We start from the raw sequence: 22,552 nt of genomic DNA, 5'->3' as shown, positions 1-22,552 counted from the left end.
TATGCTAGACTGTAGACTCAGAATCTGACAAACCTTATTATGTCTTTGACTCCCAACAGCAACACTGAGATAGATGCTATTACTTCCATTTTTCCAGAGGCAACCAGGAGGTTCAGAGTCATCACCATGGGCACCATCAAGCCAGGGTGGTACTATGCCACATGCTGCTGCTGTTTCACAGCACCCCTTCCCTGTCCTATTCTTATAGATTCTGATGATGGTAGGCCTGCCTGCTGCTGGCAAGACCACGTGGGCCATCAAACACGCTGCCTCCAACCCTTCCAAGAAGTACAACATTCTGGGTACCAATGCCATCATGGATAAGATGCGGGTAAGGATGACCTGTAAGTTTAGCTGACTTACCTCCCAGCCTCTGGGTGCTATCCTGTACCTAAGGCTCCACTTACCTTTCATTCCCTCTCACCCACAGGTGATGGGCCTGCGAAGGCAGCGGAACTATGCTGGTCGCTGGGATGTCCTGATCCAGCAGGCCACTCAGTGCCTCAACCGTCTTATTCAGATCGCTGCCCGCAAGAAGCGAAACTATATCCTAGATCAGGTACTTGCAACCAACCAGTGGTCCTTGGCAGAGGGGTGGAAACGTAGTCACTGCATGGGGATTCCCCTCCAGCCCTTTTCTCATTTCTCCATCATGCTCTGTAGCAGCTGTGCTGGTCAAGCGTGCACCATTTGTGAGGATAGCAATAGACCCTTCTTGCCACTTTCTAAGCCCTATCTGGGTCATGACCCAGACCTACTGGCTCACTCATTTTTAGGCAGGAGTCACATAGCCAAATGAAAGAGGAATGGATTTCTTTATGTGTAGGTGTTTTGCCTACATATCAGTTTGCTGCATGTGTGCCTGATTCACAAAAACCAGAAGAGGGCATCAGATCTTTGGTACTGGAGTTAAACTTTTGTAAGCTGCCATGTATATGGGTTCTGGGAGTAGTCTTCTGGGAAAGCAGCTAGTACTTTTAACCACTGAGCTATTTCTCCAGTCTCAAGAACCAAAGATTTCTAAGTCTCACAGGCTTGAACCCCAACTCTACTACTTGCTAGTTATGCATTTGTGGACAGCCAACTTTATCATGTGAATGAATCTCAGCTTAAGGCCCCTCATACCTCCATAGGACCTAGTTCAGAACAGCTAGTGTGGATATCGTTACACACTGCAGAGTAAAGGTGCTCTAGCTTCTCTGGGCACATCCTTAGGAGTATGTGGCACATGTTTACATTTCAATTAGGGGTGGGGTTCGGTCAGTTTTGAATTGGAGTCAAAACACTATGTATGGTTTTCAGCCTTGTCAAAAGAAAGAGTGGGCTAAATAGAGCTTAGAATCGCTGTCACTGGTGAGTTCCATATGTTTGTTACCTACACAGCATTTTATTTGCATTTGTTGTGTAGGCTCCATTGAGTTGCAACAGAGTGTGTTTACTTGTCGTGGGTTCTCTGGTTCAGCCTTACATGCATGCTTTCTTAGGACCCTATAAGCATACAAATAAACCCTGTAAAGCCCCATCGGGTAACCTGGCTAAAGTGCTTTCTGTGTGTGGCACTGACGACTTGCTACCATGGCTTACAGCCTGATGAAAAGGGAGCTGGTAACTAGCATTGGTGGCTGGCTGAGTGGAAAGGAAGTCCCCAGGAAACATGTTGTCCTCACATGAATTAAAGATCCTGCACAGGCCAGTTGACGACAGTTTGTAAGCGCTCTGTGGTTTTCCTTTAGCTCGGCCCTGACAGTAAGGGGTCTACTACTCAGCCTTCTCTCTAGAGGTGCTTAGTTGGCTTCTTGTACTGGCAGTCAAGTCTAGGTCCTTACTTACGCTGGATAAGTATCCTCCCAATCAAGCTTTACATTCACTGCTCCCCAACTCACTCTGCCCTGCTCTCTTTGTTAGACCTTTTCAGAATTTTAGTCTGTCTGGACCCCACTGATGTTTATACCCTGAGGTTCCTCTTTTGGCCTCCCCAGAAAGAATTCCCTGTCTGTCCTTTACTCACATTGCTGCCCAAGTTAGCCCAACAGTAGAAGTCACAGTGAGAGCATGCCATGTGCCATTTCTGTCCTGCAGTTTAGGCAGGCACAAAGTAGAACTAATGCAGCCTTCTTAGCTGCTACATCCTTGTTTGGAGCTGGAGTTAGGCCTGAGTTGCACAGATTGCCTGTGGTCTCCAGCCTGCTGACCTTGCAGAAGGGATGCAGATCAGGCCATATGATCCAAACCAACCATAATGCAAAAGCTCCTGCCCTCCAAAGTAAAGAACACAGTCCTCTAGTTAACCCAAGGCTAGAGCCAGGAGCTGAAGCTCTAGGTCAGTGAGGCCAATAAAGAGGTTTTAAGCCAGTGGCTTTTCTTGTTTTAGCCAAAACTCCAAAAAGGTTGTTCCAGAAAATTTAATTATGAAAAATTCGTTGTATGAATGAATGTAGGCAAAGGTTTGGAGCACATCTTAATACTACCATTAGCCGTGGTTGTGAGGATTACATTGATAATGCATAGCTGTCTCGTGGGCAGGGTAGATCTTTGAAAGAGACTAGCACTGCATGCTGTGTCCCCACAGTCGCAGAATCTCAGCCCAGGTCATATTCCCTGTAGTTAGCTCTTCTGTACCTATTAAGTGTCAACCTCAGACATACCTGTCCTTGGAAGATAATTCATCTGTACTACCCTGCTGAGGCTGGGCAGCCAAGATTCTACCTTTGCCAGGACCTAGCCAGGCAACCCTAGAATGAGGTTTCTAGCCTGTCTTTAGGCTATCATAGGGATTCGAAACAGGGTGTTCAACAGGAACTGTGTGTTCTAAGAGACAACAAAGTTGCCCAAACCATCTGGAGCTGGAGGTTATAGTCTATAGGACCTAGGCCAGGAAGAGCATTAGTCAGTCAGTTGGCTGCATACAACTTTGCTTACTTGGCCTCACACTCAAAGCTTTGGTTCTGACTGAACATGATGGTGCATACCATGATGACAGCACTAAGGAGACAGAAGTAAGCTGAGTTCCAGGCCAGCCAGGAACTCAGACCCTGATTCAAAATAAAACAAAAAACTTTGGGTTCTAGTTCCATTCTCTTCCCTGTTGGCAGGTACTGCCGCCACCCCTCCTCTTCCTCCTTCTCTTCTTCCTCCTCTTCCTCTTCATCATCATCATTTTATTCCTGAAACAAACATAGGGCCAGAGTCGGGCCCGAAAGTAAATTGCCTCTTGTTAGCAGGCACTGGAGGGAATTTTCTTTCCCCCACCTCCACTGTCCCCAGAGCCTTAAGCCTGCTTCATTCCTGGCACTCAGACCAGTTCTCTTCCTTCCACTGGGATTCACCTCACTCAACCCAAAGCAAGTCTTCCCTGCCAGATGTGCTCCTCTGGGTCCCATCCAAGCTTCTCCTGCTGCCAGACTGGCCCTGTTGCATATGACAAGAAAGTGGACAGATCAGACAGTAGGCCTTTCAAAGAACTCAGAATGTCAGCAAAGGTGCATGTCTATGATCTATGTCTGCTGTGTCCTCAGTCTGTCCCACATAACACATAGCAAGACCATGTCTAAGAACCCCAGCCCTACCACCTTCCCTTCTGCTCACTCTCTGGGGTTGGAAGTAGTCTGCAGCCTGAGAACACAGGCTGCAGCCTTTCTCTTAGAGCTGACATCTTTAAGCATTGTGGAACTGAAGGAGCAGGAGCTGGGTGTTCAACCCATGTGTCTGGAAAAGCTGACTTCGCTGTCTCATTCTTGTCTCCTAGCAACAGCCACAGGACACCCCCCCACCAACCCCAGAGACCACAGAGTGTAGGGCTCGCCCCAGGGCTCTGACCTCATTGTGTTTGCTGTGGTAACAGTCACCAGCAGTTCATTCCCTTTCCTCCAGGAAAGCCAAGCATTTGCATGGCTCCTCTTTCCTTCCCCTAGCCCAGGAAGCAGCAGGGGAGATATACTCCAGACCTGGCTTCACAGAGAGTCAGTCCCACATCATCCCAGACAAAGGTCTGCACGTGTGAGTCCAGTCTTCTCTGACCTCATCCCTCTCCTCTTGTAATGCTGCAAAGATTGGTTTTTTTGCGAAGGTTACTTCTCTGTTCCTCATTGGAACATTGACAGAGCAGGTGTGCCATGGCAGATGACCAGAATGTGTTTCTCTGTGCCCTCGCAGGTTAGAGGAGTAAGAACAGGATCATTTGTGGGCACCAGACAGGATGGAATTTGTGGGCACCAGACAGGATGGACTAGCAAATAGGGCCATGGTCACCCTGATACTCACCATTCACTCTGGCTTTTGTGTCAAGGGGAAGCTTAACAGTTTTGCTGAAGGAAACCAAATGTTTGACTTTTAGGAAAGATACGGAAAGGTGCTAAGGACCCAGCTCTGCCCAGTAACTATATAACCTTTTTCTTGAAATCCTTTGTTACTCAAGGCCACACACAGTATGTAGATGTATGCCTTTCACCCCTTCTGCTGTGCTTCCTTCAGGAAATTCTGGGAGTAGGGAAAATGTTTAGCCTGACATGTGGGCTGAGCCAGGGAGCTAGTTTAGTACCAGAACAGCCACAGCCACACCCACAGCTTGGATCTCCCACTAGTCTATTATGGCACCCCAGTCTCTGCCATTCTAGATGGGGTCCATTGTGTCATATCTTCCTTGGGCTGAGTCTAGCCTAGTGTTTGCATTGAGAAGTCTCTCTTAGGATGCTGTTGGGCCTGCTGACCATATGTTGAGATCCACTCTGTGTGCTGGCTTCTTTCCTCACCTCAGGCCACAAAATCTCCATCTGCAAACCCTTAGCAGCCCCAGCAGCAGGAGGGTGATGTGATCTTCATCTCTCGGATGCAGCTTGAGGCTCAGACTAATTAGGGGGCTTGTCTACAGATGCTAAATAGCACAGCTGATATTCCATCACAGAGCTTCTCCCCCAAAGTCTGTGTTCTTTCTGCCCTGCCTCTCTTGTCTTTCGATTTGGAAGATCTCTGCAGCTTAACCGTTCACTTTGGTCTGGGTAGCTTCAAGTCAACATCATGGAATAGATATCTACAGCACCCCACCCAATGACAACCATTGTCGACAGTGGCTCCAGTTTGTTTAGTGCTGGAAGTGAGTGTGCGCCCAGAGCTTTAGTTCACTTAAACTTATGCAGTCTTCAAAGTAGTGGCCGTGAGGCTTTAATACTGTTTGCCCTCACAGGGCTTGAAGTGCAGTAAATCCACAGTGAGTTGGTTTTACGAGTAACAACAGGCGGAAGCTCTGACATAGAACCTTGTTCTGCCAAGCTACGCCCCTTTTCAGGGCGTTTCCTGCCTCAGAGCTACCGCTCAGACTTTGTCTTACTTTGTGTTCATCCTCCCATCTCATCCTACCCAGCCTGGCACAGGACTTGATTGGCACATGGGGTGTTGGTCAGGGATGTTATTGCTGTTCTCAGTCATTACATGTATTCTGCCAGCAACTGCCCGGGAGGCAGCTGACTACTGCCGCAAAGAAGAAAAACAAAGCTACACTTTGGAAAAGAACAGGCTGTCACCTTGTCAGTCTCCCTGGGTAGACTTGTGGGTAAGACCAGTGTTTCAGAGGACCAGGGGAGAAGATCTAACATTAATGGAAGCCGTTTGCACAATTGTCAGGACTGCTGAGTTCTGTTCTTTCCACTGATTGACTATTTAGAAGGAAAAAAACACAGGCAGAGCATGGTGGCATACATCTTTAATCTGAGCAACTCCCGAGGCAAAGGCTGGTGATTGTCTGTGAGTTCAAGGCTAGCCTGGTCTTCATAGTTCCAGGATAGCCAGGGCTACATGTCTCAAAAAATTTTTAAATAAGGTTTAGAACTGTAATCTTGGCGCTGAGGCTGAAGCAAGAGAATCATGAGTTCAGGAGATACTGTGCAGTAGAATTCTCTTCATATTAAGCAAAACATAACTACTTGTACCAGTGCCTATGTGAACTACGGTACATTATCTCTGGGACGTATGACTGATGCTAGGTGGTTGGCAAGACTCTTCCCTTAAGCTTTATACCTTGTACAGTGCATATTTTACTACAAACACATAATCCTTTGAGATCAGGGGAAAGGATTTCTAAACTACAGTGCCAGTAACAAATAGGATTAACAGAAAGCCCAGTTATTGGGAGCCAACCTCTTTGTGTTTCCTAAGTCTCTTCATTTGCTGAGATGGACATGAGTTCAGAAAGTGAAAAAGAGCTATTTCCTGAGTCTGTGCTGGGAGGATTCGTATTTTACCTTTCTGATGGTTTCCCTGCACAATGCCCTGCAAGAGAGACGGCTCTGAGTATCCAATCTCTGCCTCTTACCTACCTCAGACCAATGTTTATGGGTCAGCCCAGAGACGGAAAATGAGACCGTTTGAAGGCTTCCAGCGGAAGGCTATTGTAATCTGTCCAACTGATGAGGACCTCAAAGACCGCACGGTAAAGCGAACGGACGAAGAAGGGAAGGATGTCCCAGATCACGCAGTCTTAGAAATGAAAGGTAGGAAGTGAGTGGTTGGGGGCCATTTTAACAGCATCCTCAAGACAAAGATCTCTCCACTTTGGCCCTTCTCAGCTCCTTGTGATTCCTTTGTGGTCTGGTCTTTGTTTCTATTTTGTGTCTCCCGTTACGCACATATGAGGGAACAGGCTTCTAGCTGGGGAAGGACTTTGAGGCTGGATGGGGATGAGTGCCATGAGAGAAAGTGTGTGTAGAACCCAAGCTGAAAGACCTACACCATCTCCCACCTCTGGCCCCAGCACTTGGGCAAGCCTCAGTTTGCTCCACCATGGGAGGAGATGGGGTGTAGCTTCATTGCCTCTGAAGCACCTTGAGGTGAGGCTGGAGAGACCTGAATTCCTCTCTGGGGAAGAGTCTCTGTTAGCCCCTGCCAGTGTTCACACCAAGCAGTTGGGGTCCCATCTTAATCTCATTCCTTCAGCCTTCCTACTCTAGTGAACCAATATTTTGAGGTGAAGAGAACCAGACATCAGGAGGTGCTGACCTGCTGTCCTTTTTTACTTCCTCCTAGCCAACTTCACTTTGCCTGATGTTGGGGACTTCCTGGATGAGGTTCTGTTCATTGAGCTCCAGCGGGAGGAAGCAGACAAGCTGGTGAGGCAATACAACGAGGAAGGCCGGAAGGCCGGCCCGCCCCCTGAAAAGCGCTTTGACAACAGAGGTGGAGGCTTCCGAGGCCGTGGGGGTGGCGGCGGTTTCCAGCGTTATGACAACCGAGGCCCTCCTGGAGGCAACCGAGGAGGCTTCCAGAACCGGGGAGGTGGTGGTGGCAGCGGTGGTGGAGGAGGCAACTACCGAGGAGGTGAGACATTTACCTTCTCCAGCCTTGTGTTTTGAGGCCAGGCTGTGGGAACCAGTTGATGGGAGTTACTACTCTGCAGCCTTGGGCCTTCCCACTGCCTGGTCTCCCAACCGCACTGAAGCCTTTGCCCATTTGCACATGGCAGTGCTCTCTTTGTTGGTCTTTCCCTATCTGACCGTACACTCTGAGGAATCTTGGGATCTATCTGTAGATCTCACAATGGCAAATATTAGAACTGCTTTTTGTTCAAAAACAAATGAAGAAACAAGCTTAGAGCAATTAATTTGCCCATGATCACAGAGCTAAATTGAGCTGGGAGTCCACTGAGCTAAAATCTAAATTCTTAATAAATGGTATGGTATCTGAAGTAAAGTGTGATCATAAATTAACAAATGTGGGACCAGAGACGTCTCCCATCAGTTAAAAGCACTAGTTGCTCCTCCAGAGGGTTCGGGTTTAGTTCTCAGCAACCACACTGAGCTGCTTACAGGTGCCTGTAACTCTAGCTCTACTGTGTGCAATCCCTTCATACACATGCCAAATAAAAATATGTCTTTCAAACACATCTTCAAAACTATGTATCGGACATGTTCTAGACCCTTCAGTGACCAAGGATGTTGTGACCTCATGACACCAAATTAACAACCTTCATGTAGATAAGCAACTCAGGAAGGGTCTCTGTGGAGCCTGCTTTTGGTTTGATGAGGGTACAGATTCAAGAAACAGTTGTACAGTGGCTCAAGAGAGGCCACTTGGCCCAACCTGTTGGGACTATAATCTGACTAGCTTGCAGCTGTTTACTGCTGCTTAGCATTGTTCCTGAACACCTTTCTAATTTGTTGAACAGTTACATAGAGCTGATCACATCTAACATCTGTGCCTTGCCTGCTCACGGGCCACTGGAAGGCACAGACCTGTCTGCAGTGACTCTAGGTGCTGTGTCAGGGCAAGAACAAGGAAGTGTGCCGAGGGCCTGGGGGAAGCATGGATGCAGCACCTGCCTTTGCTTGCTTTATTGACCTCAGTCTTGGTCACAGCCAGCCATGCTGAGTCCTCTTATGGATTTTCTAATGTAGGTTTCAACCGCAGCGGAGGTGGTGGCTACAACCAAAACCGCTGGGGTAATAACAACCGGGATAACAACAACTCCAACAACCGAGGCAGCTATAACCGGGCTCCTCAGCAACAGCCACCACCACAACAGCCACCGCCACCACAACCACCACCACAGCAACCACCGCCACCACCTAGCTATAGCCCTGCTCGGAACCCTCCGGGAGCCAGCAGCTACAACAAAAACAGCAACATCCCTGGCTCTAGCGCCAATACCAGCACCCCTACAGTGAGCAGCTACAGCCCTCCACAGGTGAGGCCATGTGTATGTTTGTACACGTATGCACTTGTGTTGAAGAGGAGGCAGGTCTGAGGTATCCACGGTTCTGCGGCGCTCTTCCCTCCAGCCTGTCCTTTTTTTCCCTTGCAGCTGCTGTTCAGCTGTGTCAAACATAGAAATGGCTAGATTCTCCCTCTTCCCCAAAGGTGGAGGTAGCTGCAAGCATTGGCTCCCATCAGCAAGATCATGTCTTATAGACCAATGGCCTCATTGGTCTATAAGAAAGCACTCCACTGAGTTACCTTTTGCCCATCATGGGAGGCCAGGGTCCAAAGGTAGATAAGTAAGGACCTTGTCCCTTAATAGCTCCAGACCCTGTTCTATTTCTTAGGAAGCCAGTGCCTGGGTTCTGGTGAACTGAAGCCATCTCTTTTATTTCACAGCCATCTGAGTACCCATTACATGCCAGGGAGCAGCTGCGAACACTTGCCAGGAGCAGATGAGTGCTCCTAGATGCCACCCAGCCAGCACATTTCCTAGAATGAGAGTTTGGCAAGACTTAAGTTCAGAGCTAGCTCCAATAGAACCTGACTTTGACCTGGGACAGTCAGCTTGACCCTTCTGGTTCTTGTTTCCACATAAAAGACTGAAACATTACTAGGAATCCCTTGTGAAGTTTCTGTGAGGTGATGGGGACTGTAGCTTAATGAAGCCTCTGGAACTGGGCAGACCTGGGTTATTCATTCTAATAGTGTGACCTTGGCCCAACAACCTCGCTTAGATTTTTCTTTTTAGAGTTCATTATTTTTTTTATTTACTTTATGTGTGTGTGTGTGTGTGTGTTTATATGTGTTTGTATGTGCCCCACCTGTGTGCAGTGCCTGCAGAGGTCAAAAGAGGATATTGGGTTCCTTGAAACTAGAGTTATAGACAGTTGAGTTACTGTGTAGATGCTAGGAACTGAACCTGGAGCCTCTGTAAGAGCAGCCAGAACTCGCTTATGTATGTATGTATGTATGTATGTATGTATGTATGTATGTATGTATGTACTGTCGCTGTCTTCAGACACACCAGAAGGGGGCATCAGATCCCATTACAGATGGTTGTGAGCCACCATGTGGTTGCTGGCATGTGAACTCAGGACCTCTGGAAGAGCAGTCAGTGCTCTTAACCCCTGAGCATCTCTGCAGCCCCAGCTTCAGCTTCCATCTCTGTAAAATGGAGCTAGTGAAGATGCCAGGCTTGCTGGTGAGATGGAATGGGTTACTGATCCACTCTGCAGGGAAGGCTCCTAGCATCTTGTCACCACTGCTTTTCTCAGCAGCTCTCACAGTGGCCATTTGCCACCATTTCCTGAGTGCCCAGCACTTTGTACATGCAAGCTTACTGAACTACCAAGGCACACCAAGAGCGAGACCGGGCTGACATTGTTTGTAGACTGTGAAGCAGGTCTTTGAACTGCCTTGTGTGCTGCTGCTCTCGGGTTTCAGCCTAGGGTCAGCTGCTTCCCCCTTGCACTTTAGAACAGACTTGCCTCCATCCAGGAACCTGTGTGCATACCAATGTGTGCTGTCTGCCTCATGGAGCGTTTGTCTCTCTTTCTACTCAGCCGAGTTACAGCCAGCCACCCTACAACCAAGGAGGCTACACCCAGGGCTACACAGCCCCACCACCTCCACCTCCGCCACCACCTGCCTACAACTATGGGAGCTATGGCCCCTACAATCCTGCCCCCTATACACCACCACCACCCCCGACTGCCCAGACCTACCCTCAGCCCAGCTATAACCAGTATCAGCAGGTGAGTGCAAGATGGGCCTTCTGGTAAGGCTTCTGGGAGCATCCTTGGGTGTGCATTCAGATTTGGGTTCCTGCCTGTTTCTGAAATACGGGCAGCTGCTTGTCTCAGGCTTTTGATAAACTGGTCTTTAATGGCCGATGTGTAGCCCTGGCCCCCAGTGCAGCAAACCTACCTAGCTAAGCTAGGCCTCCAACGTAGCCAAGGGGTGCCAAGTTCTATTCCAAGATGGTGCTGGGGCTGCCACACCTGAAAAGGACAGCCAGCAAGCCACAAGACCAGGACTGCTTTCCCATTTATGTGACATCAAGTCACCCCTTACCTTTCCAAAGCATTTTGGTTTCTGTCAAAGAACCCGTGTGATGAGGGTGGACCACAAAAGGAGAGAAGGGACAGTCTGGAGTGCAAGAGATAACTTGATATTCTTGTTCTCTCCCCCAGTATGCCCAGCAGTGGAGCCAGTACTATCAGAACCAGAGCCAGTGGCCGCCATACTACGGGAACTACGACTATGGAGGCTACTCGGGCAGCACACAGGGGGGCACAAGCACACAGTAGCCAGTGCTGGAGCCTTCAGAGGCTCGTGCCGGCTGCTTCTAATAGCACCTGCCTTGGCCCCTTTTTCCCCCTCTGAGTCCTGTGGTGCTGGGGACAGAGTTATCCCAGGGCTGCCTCTCTCTAGCCCACTTTTTCCAGAGGAGCTTCTCTCTTCATACAGGCCAGGCATTTTTTGGATTCAAACAGGCAACAGTGACCTTTTCTTTTATCTTTGTCCCTCCACTTCCCCCTACCCCTGCCTTTTTAACTAAAGAAGCCTCTCCCTTGTGAGGCCACAGTGACCGGGGAGGGTCCTTGCCTGTCTGCCCCTCCCTACTCTGCTTTTTAGCCCCTTGGCTTCCCAGACTCTCATGCAGTTGGTTGTAAATTCTTCCAGGAGCTGTTTTTCTGTCTACTTTTCAGGATTTAAAAAAAAAAAAAAATTTCAAAAACTTTAAAAAAAAAAGTTTAAGAAGCAAATTGCAGAGGGAGGAAGCAGTGACTTTTTTTGGTAATTATGCTTTTTTTTTTTAATTTTTAGAATTTGTCTGTTTTTACTGTGGGTCAGCCATTGATACTTCATCAAATAACCATTTCTTTGCTGAGTTCAGGTAACCGAGGAAGAGCCACACCCTCGAAACAAACAACAAAATCACCTTTAACCTAACTTTTTATATGATGTCTCAGTTCCCCGTAACTTTGCACACAAGCGTCTGTTCAGTTGGATTGTAACTGNTTTTTGTACTTGGAGAGAGTGTGACTATTGAACTTGAAACCTTTTACTCCAGGAGTCTTGGTAGTTTCTGGTGGGCTTAAGCGGGTGAGAGGGTGAAGGGAAGGTGGGGGTGGGGCCAGCTTCCCTTTAGACCCTAAAGTTCCTCCACCACCACCACCTCCATTGCTCTTCCAGGTGCCAGACCTCCAACGTTTTACAGTGGTCCTTTTAATTACTCTCACTTCCCCTTTACCCGAATGTTCTAACCGGACCTTACCAAGCCGCACTTACTACTCGATGTTTTACCCTGTTTTGTTTTGTTTTCTTTCAATAAATGACATGGCACCTCTTATCAGGAAGGAAGCAGGGTTGAAACCCTGAAGTGTTACTGCAGTTGGCCTTTAATTGGGATGGGAGCCTTTGAAGGGGAAATGCCTCGACTATTTATTTAAACAAAGTGGGTCTGTACTTCACATAACCCAGATGCTCCTCGTGCAGGGACAGACAGGTGAGAGCTGTAAGAATGGGACCATGCTGGCTCAGGCCCCTCTCCGGGTGTGTTGCCCAACCATACTCCTAAGGTCCAGCCTGGATGCTGCTCTCAGGGTGGCCCTGTACTGCCACCTGTGCAAATGTTGGCTGCCTGCTCTGTTCCTTACCTATCATCCTGAACAGTTCTAGGGATGTGAGCACAGCAGAGATGATCCTAGCCCCTCTTCTTGGAGTTCCTCCTCAAGGGAATACAAATTTGTAACCAGTTACAGTGCCAAGCGTTTAGAGAGACCCTGAAGTAATAGGCAGGGCTTTCTGGAGAAGAGGAAAATGCAGGGTGAGCTGTGGGGTGGGACTCTAGCCCACTGTCCTTCCTAGCTTCATTTCTCCTGTGCAAGCTGTGCTCCCTTGTAGGAACTAGGGAGCCTTTGAAGAGCCACAACCTATCAAAAGAAGCTGGGGGTGGTGACAAGAGCCTGTATCCAAAGGTATGCATACCACTTACAGTGTACCAGGATCTAGGTGCAACATGGCCAGACACCAGGAGGGAGTAGATGCAAGGCTGAGGGGGGACCATGTCGGTGCCCAAAAGATACTTGTCACTGGGCGGTGGCATACGCCTTTAATCCGAGCACTTGAGAGGCAGAGACAGGCGGATTTCTGAGTTCTAGGACAGCCAGGGCTATACAGAGAATCCCTGTCTGGAGGGGGGAAAAAAGACACTTGTCAAGTTGCTCTAGGAGAAGGTAAGGAGGGGTCCTTGTCCCTAGCCTGGGAAGTCCTGCTCTTGGCATATGTGTGTTGGGCAGTATCGCCCTCTGCTGGCCATTCCTGGTGATGCAGCTGAGTTTTTACCAGGCCATTCCCCAAATGTCCAGAGTGCTTACCAAGTTCTAACTCTTCCAAACCTGTTTCAAGATTAATGCACCACCTTCCTCGTTGTGATCTCCAGTTCCTTTCCTTGGTTCCCTACCCCAAACCCTATGGGCTCCAAACACCTCATAGGGCTATGAAGCCCTGTATGATCTGATACGAAGCCTCCAATAGTCCTTTTTTTTTTTTTTTTTTTTTCTGTTTTGGTTTTTTGGAGTCTGGGTTCTCTGGCTGCTGTGGAACTCGCTCTGTAGACCTGGCTGGCCTTGAACTCAGAAATCTGCCTGTCTCTGCCTCCCAAGTGCTAGGATCAAAGGTGTGCACCACCACTGCCCAGCTTCCAATAATCTTTTATTTTTTGCTTTCTTGAGAAAGACTTGCCATGTAACCCTGGCTGGCCTTGTTAAAGGCAAGTCTTGCAAGTCAAACCCTCAGTGATATCCCTGCCTCTGTCTCCTGAGTGCTGTCTGCCCTGACCATAGTAAACAGTTAACAGCACCCAGAAGTACCTTTGTCAGCAAAACTGCCTGAAGTACTTCCTAACTCCTGCCCATGCCTTTCAGGTCTCATCTGGGGGCTTTATCCCTGCCAGAAAGCCTCTGACCCTGCCTGTGGTGAGCAGGTCCCTCCCCTTTCCACAGCGAATTCCCACAGCTCATCCCTCATATCTGCAGGTTTCCTTCTTGTTTGGAAACACAAAGGTTCTCCCTCCAATTTAATCTCATGCCAGCCCTACAGGCTGGATGTGATAATAGAAGGAAGTCAAATCTACAGAGAGCACAGAGTTGGATGAGATGGTTCGGCGGTTAAAGATGCTTGCGGCCAATCTGGATTGAATTTTATCCACACTCCCATAAGTTGTCTTCTGACCGCATAAATATTTTTAAGAGGACTCAAGAGTCTATGCGATATGGCCAATACAACCACTCCAAATATTAACACACGAGAACCTCAGGTTAGAGTAGCGATCAAAGGACACGGTCCCCGCTGACTTTCCCGTTTGATAGGTTTAAGATCCATCTGCACAACCTAGCGCCTTTTTTTTTTTTTTTTTTTTTTTTTTTGTGCCTGCCTGCTCGGAGCGGGGCTACGCATGCGCATAGAAAGGGCCGCCTTTGACCCGGAACTTTGGTGCTTGGGTGCCGCTTAAAGACGCTTGCGTAACCGGAAGTACCTGCGGGTACCTAGGGTCCAGCCTGGCTTTCGGAGCCCGCTGTGGCGGTTACTGCGTTGGAGAGACCTGTTATGAAGGCGGTGGCAGCTGCAGAGGTGGCGGAGAGGAAGCCCGATAATGGTGAGACGTTTGCCAGGCTCAGGTGACCGGAGGGTGCTCTTGCGGTGTGACCAGGAAATGGTTCCGGCAAGCGCTGAGGACTCTAAGAAGTCTGACCGCCGCTTACTGGCACTTTCAACACTTGGTCCACTTTGTGGGTCTGGTTATTCGGCCTTGTAGCAGGTTGACGTTTCCCTTCTTCTTTGAAATGAACCCCTTTCCGTGTCCTAGGCTAACCCACTTTTTTACCATGACAACGCTTCAAGCAAATAACAACTCTCCTGCAGATTCTTCCAGTCTCAGACCAACCTTTCTCAAGTTAACATCATTTCTGTGCCAACCTGAGTTTCTCCGTATCCCATGAAAGCTCACTTACATCAGACCAACAGCCCCCATTGCATTCTAACCCTTCCTGACCCCAACGTCTGCCTCTTTAGGTCCTTTAGTTCTCATTCTGCCTCTTCAGGTCCTTTCTCCCTCGCACCTTTTACTTTTCTACTGACTTCCTACAAGTATTGGCTTGGAGGGGGTGGGGTTTTTTGTTTTGTTCTCAGCCTTTTATTATTGCCAAGGTCAGCCTCCAAATTGCTGTCATCCAATCCCAGGTCCCAAGGTACTGAGTTTACAGCCCTGTGCCACCACGCCCTGTCTTTAATGTTTCATAGTAGTCTGATGTGCGATGACAACTTGGAACTGGAAGTTACTGAAGCTAAATAGCAGGTGTGTGAATGTGGAGGCAGGTGTGTGTTCTAGTATGTGTTTCAATCTTTGATAATCTCCAATTGTGGTGGTTTACATCTGTAACCCCAGCACTTGGGAGACTGAGGCAGGAGGTTACCCTTAAGTTTGAAGACATCCTAAACTACATAGTGAGTTCCAGACTACAAAGTCAAACCCTGTACTATGAGGCCCTGCTTCAAAGTATATATATTAACATTTTCTGTAACAAAATTGTATGTATCTTTTAAACTTTCTGGTGCTGGGGCTCAAGCCTTATGAATGCCAATCACACTTGTTACCATGAAGCCATATAAGAGAATCTGGGGCAAGATGTGGTGAAATGGGCCTATAGTCAGAAGCCTAGAAGGTTCAAAGCTAGGGATTAAGGACGTAGCTTATTAGTGGGATGTTTGCGTAGCATGCCTGAGGCCCTGGGTTCAATCCCCAGCACCACCTAAACTGTTTGTGGTAGAGCAGGCCTGTCCTCCTAGCACTCCCAAGAACGTTTACCAAAGAAAAAGAGTGCCCCTTGGCCCTTCTGATGCTTTCCAAACATCCGGTTTCTCCGAGAATCATGCACACTGCTCATTATTTTCTTACCCATCACCCACTACAGCCTGGTCTCCACCCTGAATTTGTTCCAGTCTGGTAGGATCCCCAGTGACATCCATTCATGGCTATTCAATCTACTTGATTAGAGTTTTGTTACATTCTCATTGTTATTCATTCATTTGTTTGATTGTATATATATTTATTTGAGGTGGGGTTTCACCCTGTAGCCTAGGCTGACCTAGAACTCACTATGTAGTCTAGCCTGGTATAAAACTCATGAATCATTCTACCCCAGCCTCCTGAATGCTGGGGCTATTTGTGTGTGTGTGTGTGTGTGTGTGTGTGTGTGTATGTATATATATATTACTCTGCCCAGCATCCAGACTGTTTTCTTACTATACTGCTTCCAGCAGCCAGTGCCAGCCTGCCAGCCACCCCTCAATCCTGGCACAGTTGCCTTATGAGAGAAACAACATGCACTGCTTCCCGTCTGTTTCTCAGGCTGCTCTTTCTTAGCTCTTCCAACTGCCAGATACCAAAGACCAGAAACTGGGTGTTTGGTTTGTTCCTGTTGTTTCCTTTTTGGTTTCTTGAGACAGGGTTTCTCTGCGTAGCCCTGACTGTCCTAGACTTGATTTATAGACCAGGCAGGACTCGAACTCACAGAGATTCCCCCTGCCTCTGCCTCCCAAGTGCTAGGATTTGTGAGCTGCCATGTGGATGCTGGGAATTGAATCTGGACTCTGGAAGAGCAGCAGCCTGTGCTCTTAAATGCTGAGCCATCTCTCCAGCTACAAGATGTCACTTTCCTGGCAAGCCTGTTACCCTGCAGTTTAAAAGTGAGCCATCCTAACATTTGCTGCTTCTGTCTTTTTTGGCTTTTTTGGATACTTTATTTATTATCATCATCATCATCATTATTGGTTTTGTTTTTGTTTTTGTTTTTGTTTTTGTTTTTTTTGGCTTTTCGAGACAGGGTTTCTCCGTGTAGCCCTGGCTGTCCTGGAACTCACTTTGTAGACCAGGCTGGCCTCGAACTCAGAAATCCGCCTGCCTCTGCCTCCCGAGTGCTGGGATTAAAGGCGTGCGCCACCACGCCCGGCATCATTATTGTTATCATTGGTGTTTTGGATTTTGTTGTTTGTTTTTTGAGATTTTTATTTTGAAATCCAATATCACTGTGTAGTCCTGGCTGGCCTTGAACTCAGAGAGATCCACTTGCCTCTGCTTCTTCCACACTGAAACTAAAGGTGTGTACCACTGTACCAGGCTTGTCCGACTGTCTTTCTACCTAGCCAGGGAAGCACGTAATATATTCCATGGTTTGTTTGTTTGTTTGTTTTTTGGTTTTTAGCCCTGGCTGTCCTGGAACTCACTCTGTAGACCAGGCTGTCCTGGAACTCAGAAATCCACCTGCCTCTACCTCTGCCTCCCGAGTGCTGGGATTAAAGGCATGTGCCACCACGCCCAGCATATTCCATGGTTTTGTTAATTAATTAGACTCTTGACTGTGCAGCATCACAGCCTGTTCACCATTGTCTCTCTGTCTAAGGCCTAGAACATTACCCAGAATGTAGCAGGTACTCAGTAAACATGAGCTGTTTGAATGTGTCAGTTCCCAGCCTCCTCCTGCCTAAGCCCCCTTCCCCTGATGCCCTTAACTAAAGACTCCTCTTGACTCTCAGACGGTGTGGAGCCCAGAGGTGTGCACTGGGGGGAGCTGAGCCAGACTTCCATTCCATCTGGACCGCAGGAGAAGGAGACACCAGAGAGTACACCAGACATCCCCAACAGTGACAGCTCCCAGGCAGAGAGCCCGGCTGTGAGTGCCATGTTACATGCCATCGCTGCCAGCCACCTGCCTGTGTGCAGCCAGCAGCAGGGTGAGCCTGATCTGACAGAGCCTGAGAAGGTGGCCATCCTGGGCCAGCTGTATCACAAGAAGCCGCTGGTGTTCTTGGAGCGCTTCCGCACAGGCCTCCGGGAAGAGCACCTGGCGTGCTTCGGCCATCTGCGTGGAGACCACCGTGCTGATTTCTACTGTGCCGAGGTGGCCCGGCAAGGCACTGCCCGGCCTCGAACCCTGCGCACCCGCCTGCGTAACCGACGTTATGCTGCCCTGCGTGAGCTCATCCAAGGTGTGGGGGGATGGTGGGTGAGGGGGACAGAGGTGGGAGGACGGGAGGACTGAAGCAGAGCAGGAGCCCAGAGAAATCCTTGGAGATAGGTTTTGAGACAAAGAGACCAGAGGCACCGACCCTGGAGAAGTAAGGGAGAGAAAGATAAGCAGACAGGGTCAGAATGCAGATGACAGAGTGGCATCTGTGTGACACAGTCTCACTATCTAGTGCCCAGGCTGTCCTTGAACCCAAATTCCCCAGCCTCAGCCTTTCACATGCTAGCAGAAGTGGCACTGTAGATGGTCACTGTCCTCTGATGGACAAGAGCATACACAGCATCGGGGTAGTCAGGCTGCCACCTGAGGAATGGCATCCCATCTTCACACCATGCACACATCGAGGGAAACCAAGGGGGCATGCATGTCCCCTAAGGCCACCCTCAACAAAACACCAAGAAGAGCCTGGTGTGGCGGTTTATACCCCAACACTTGAAAGGCAGAGGCAGGAGGATCTCTGGGACAGGATCCCTGTCTACATCGTGGCTCAGGCAGGCCTGGGTATATGAACAGGCTCAGCCCAGGCTATAGATTCAATGCCCCACTGGCCTTTAGGCACCTGTGGGTGGTTTTATCTTACAAGCAGGGCATTCACGCACATGCCTAGACATGTGTGCTCACACACATGTACCTTGCCTCTTATGCACAGGAGGCGAGTATTTTAGCGACGAGCAGATGCGGTTCCGTGCCCCACTACTGTATGAGCAGTACATAGGACAATACCTCACCCAGGAAGAGCTCAATGCCCGCACAGCAGCCCCACAAGCCCCCAGGTCCGGCTCTCCTGGCACGCCTGCCTTTCCACTCTCCGACCTGCTGTTTCAGTCCTACCAGGAACGGGAGCTGCAGCAAAAGCTGCTCCGGCAGCAAGAGGAGGAGGAGGCCTGCTTTGAGGAGGAAGAGGACAGCGATGAGGAAGGTAAGGGCAGGGCTTGACACCCCACTCCTACCCCTGTGTTGTGTCACCCGGCTGGGCCCCAGCCTGTGAGAACAGACATGATGTCTGCCCTCACCCCCTTCCCTGCCATCTCCTCATGATTGCTGTGGTACAGGCTCCAGGGCACAATATCACCATTGTGTCCAGTGTGTGTGCCAGGAGGGCAGAGACTGGGCTGTCTCAGCAGCACGGGCTGGGCATGGGATGGTAACCTGTCTCCTTCAGGCTGCCCACCTGGGTATCTCCACAGACCAGAGGTCGGATAAAGACTCGGAAGCCTGGGTGCCTGACTCGGAAGAGAGGCTGATCCTTCGAGAGGAGTTCACCAGCCGCATGCACCAGCGATTCCTGGACGGCAAAGATGGGGGCTTTGACTACAGGTGCCTCCCACCCCCAGCCCAGCACCCATGGTCCCAGGCAGGTCCCTTGCCTTTCCACAGACAGCCTTCCTTAGCAGTGCTAGAGTGCTCAGGAATAGTTCCCCACTGAGGGTCCTGGTGTCAGTCACTCTGGAAGTTTCAGATCATTGAGGGGAGGTGGCTGTCCCTCTCAGAGCCTTAGCCCCTTCATCTGTAAACGAAGGGATAAACTGAGCCAACATTTAATGCAGTGTTGACAAAGCATTAAATGAAGCCTAATGGGGCACACTTCATCCCAGCACTTGGGGGACAGAGGTGGTTGGATCTCTGATCCAGCCAGGGAGACATGATGAGACCCCATCTCAAGAAAAAAAGAGAGGAGGGGTAGGGGAGGGAGGGAGAGAGAGAAAGATGACATAACTGTCATCCCTAGTCTGGCAGTTCAGGACCCTGCCTGCTCACATCCAGGTCCAATGACATGGGAACTGTGTCCACAAATAGTTTCATTATCGCTGCCATAGCGACCATGCTGGGATCCCACAGCTCTGACATCAGTGAGGTCCATCCACTGCTAGCCGGGGCCACCAAGGCTATGCAGTGTTGGCTCTGGCACCTATGAGCCAGCCCCGCTACTATACTAGGTGACCCCGAGGACACCAGAAGAGGGTACCCAAGCCTGTTCCTTCAGGAGGGCAGCAGATACCCAAATGTGTCCCATGATCAGTTTACACTTTTGTACGTCTGCTGTCTCCAGACCCTAGGGTTAAAGCAGGGATGGATGTAGCCAAGGATTACCTTCCCGAAAGGAAATCTCCCCTGCAGCAGGAACTGCCTGACTTCCACTGGTGAGGGAGCTCTGAACACCGTGCGGGGAGCAGAGCAGTGGTCAGAGCCTCAGTGGGGTGTTTTCTGAGCAGCTCTGCAGAGAGCAAGGGTGAGCACAAGTGCAGGCACCCTGAGACACAAAGGAACTCCAGTGCTGAGGCAGAACTGAGACGGCTCATCCCACAGGAGTGGAGCCTTGGTGACTCAGGTCACACAGTGGAACTGGGGTGGGTGCCACATAAAAGCCTTAGAAGCCCGAGGGCTGTGGTGTTGTCACACCTTCCGATCTGTCAAAGAAGCGGGCATTTTTTTTATGTAGGCTGATTGGGAAAACACCTCTTTAGGATTCCCAAAGGCACAAGCACACCCAGGAGGTCAGTTCCCGAGCTGGGCCTGCTGTGACGCCTGACAGCTTTCTTCTCCGCAGCACGGTGGATGACAACCCTGACTTTGACAACCTGGACATTGTGGCACGTGATGAGGAGGATCGGTACTTTGATGAAGAGGAGCCTGAGGATGTGTCTAGTGCAGAGCTGGGTGGGGACTGATGGCTCTCACCCTTGTAGCCACCCCGCAGGCCGCTGACTAAAACTGGCTTAGTGACTCAGGCCATCAAGACAGGCCCTCTAGACTTGGCCCACCTCAGACAATGCCTCCACTTGTGTTTAGGGGTTCCCACTCCTCTCTGGGAACATTACTGCTCCTCTGGCTCTGGCCCCACCTGTCTTTTCTCTTTGAGATAGGATCTTGTTATATAACTTGCCAGTGTTACTTGCTTTGTAGCCAAGGCTGGCCTGAAACTCAGTCCTCCTGCCTCAGCTGCCCACAGGCTGCTTGTACAGGCGAGTCCCTGTGCCCTGTCTACCTGTCTTGTTCTTACCCACTTTCTCCCTTCATGCCACTGCCTCACCTCTCGCTTCCTAAGTCTAACCTCTGTGCATCCACCTTCTACCCATCTCTGTGTCACGGGTGCTGTGCCCACAGCAGGGCCCTGACAACTGTCTGGTGGCTGCAGCTGCCCCATGGATGCTAGTGTCCAGCTCCACCGGAATGCCAGCACAGCTCTGAGCTTCTCCACCTCTCTCTGCCAGTGTCCTATGCAGGGCCCTCTTGTTCCCCCAAGCTCCCACCTTACCCTTCATGCCTTCCCCACCCTTGTTCACTTACATGGATCCCCTGGCCTTGATGTCTGCCCCTCTTTCTCAGCCTTTACTGCTCTGGTTCTCTGGGTCCCCTTCCCCAGGCCTGGCAGCCAAGGGCATCAGAAGCCTTCCTTCCATGTGGGTGGAGGTTAGGGGAACCCAGGTGGCACCAGCTTCTGCTGCTCCTTTTTGGACACTAGCTGGGAGTGCTGGCAGAGGCAGGGCTGGGTACCACAGGGCCAGCTTGAGTGTGGGAGGAACTTGAAGAGGGGGACTCTCCCCTACCAACCCCCTTCCCAGCCACAGTTTTCCTTTTCCTCACTTCCTCCACCTCCCTCTCCCTTTCCCTCTCCTGTTTACACTCCCCAAATACGCACAGGCTGTTATCATGGGTCTTGAGTCATCACACACACAGACACACAGCCTGCCCCAGTGTCCCTGCCCCCAGCTGGCCACAGGGCCCGCCCCACAGAGCCCCCTGCTGCCCTGGGCTAATGAAAGCCAGATGGCTGCCTGTGACTCAGCCATGGCCTGTGGGAACCCAGACGCCCCACCTTCCCATGCCCCACACCCGGCCCCTGCGCCCCCAGCAGCCAGAAGCAACCTGCTCCTGTGGGGATGGAGGCCAGCATGTCTGGGCCTGAGAATCCAAACTGCTGTGGCACTGAATGGCAAATGACTGCAGTCTACTCTGGCCATACCTGAAGGAACCTAAAACTGCTTTGTAAAGCCAAGGTCCTGACCCTGGGTCTTGGCTCTGCCCTCTGTATCAAGTAAACTCACCCAGGGGGGTAGAAGGTGTTCTCTTAAACTGTTGAAAGATCCTCAACAGCTCAGCCTGGGCCAGGCCTGACTGACACCTCCTAACAGACCTGGAAACAAGACTGTCAGTCGCCACTTGTCTCAAAGGATGGAAAGAACCCAGAAGTAGCCATTTGCATCTTGAGACCACCTGGCCTCCCAGGCAGAGCCAAGACTGGAACACAGCCAGTGTGCCTCCATGTGACCTCATTGGACAGCGGAGATGCAAAGACAGACTTCCTCCTGTCGTGGGGGACTGTAGAGGAAGGTGCAGGTGTTGTGGCACATAGTATGGTGGCAGGTGGTGGACTGTTATACCCCTACCCTTACCTCCCCAGAGGACGCAGTGAATCCCCAGCTGGGACCCCACCACACTGGACAGGAGCCAGGAGTGCTCTTTTGGGAAGTTGTGGCTTAAGTATTTTTCACAGTTGACCAGTGTTCTGTCCGATCATTAAACTTATTTAAGATAGAAACTGCCATCCATCAATCTGTTATGTAACTTTCTAAAAGAGCTGAGCTGCACAGCCATTGAGTCAGGATCTGGAGCTAGTCAAATGGCTCAGACGAGCCTGCAAATGAGAGACAGAGGTGGGGCCAGCCACCAGGACAGGGATTAGATGAGGAGACAGGAAGAAAGGTGGAGACAGAGGAGGGGGCAGAGGCGGCAAAAGCACACCCCGCTCGCTGGAGCAGCCCCCACGGTGGCTGGCG

General features: G+C 50.1%; 2 protein-coding genes across 6 annotated transcripts in view; both read left to right on the top strand.

The window, feature by feature from the left end:
- Positions 1-12,047, top strand: part of Hnrnpul1 (heterogeneous nuclear ribonucleoprotein U like 1) — a 35,474-nt gene extending 23,427 nt beyond the window's left edge. For all 3 annotated transcript variants that reach the window (XM_029479379.1, XM_021166021.2, XM_021166023.2), the window contains exons 9-15: positions 209-331; positions 431-559; positions 6,314-6,482; positions 7,015-7,305; positions 8,382-8,671; positions 10,248-10,439; positions 10,878-12,047. In XM_029479379.1, the coding sequence (XP_029335239.1) occupies positions 209-331; positions 431-559; positions 6,314-6,482; positions 7,015-7,305; positions 8,382-8,671; positions 10,248-10,439; positions 10,878-10,994 (1,311 nt within the window). In that variant the 3' untranslated portion in view covers positions 10,995-12,047. The remainder of the gene's footprint in view (positions 1-208; positions 332-430; positions 560-6,313; positions 6,483-7,014; positions 7,306-8,381; positions 8,672-10,247; positions 10,440-10,877) is intronic.
- Positions 12,048-14,204: 2,157 nt separating this feature from the next.
- Positions 14,205-22,314, top strand: Ccdc97 (coiled-coil domain containing 97). Of its 3 annotated transcripts, none has more exons than XM_021168482.2 (5): positions 14,205-14,347; positions 17,284-17,736; positions 18,424-18,693; positions 18,962-19,091; positions 20,323-22,314. In XM_021168482.2, exons 1-5 carry the CDS (start codon positions 14,299-14,301, stop codon positions 20,441-20,443), a joined length of 1,023 nt encoding a protein of 340 aa, XP_021024141.1. In that variant the 5' UTR covers positions 14,205-14,298; the 3' UTR covers positions 20,444-22,314. The 3 variants fall into 3 exon arrangements, with proteins under 3 accessions (XP_021024141.1, XP_029335639.1, XP_029335638.1); XM_029479779.1 differs by lacking the exon at positions 14,205-14,347 and adding an exon at positions 14,974-15,046; XM_029479778.1 differs by lacking the exon at positions 14,205-14,347 and adding an exon at positions 16,297-16,437.
- The last annotated feature ends 238 nt before the right edge of the window (positions 22,315-22,552 follow it).

This window comes from Mus caroli, chromosome 7 (genome assembly GCF_900094665.2).
Source record: "Mus caroli chromosome 7, CAROLI_EIJ_v1.1, whole genome shotgun sequence".
Classification (NCBI taxonomy): domain Eukaryota; kingdom Metazoa; phylum Chordata; class Mammalia; order Rodentia; family Muridae; genus Mus; species Mus caroli.
Note: the sequence above shows the minus strand (reverse complement) of the source record. Positions and strands in the feature narration are given on the sequence as shown.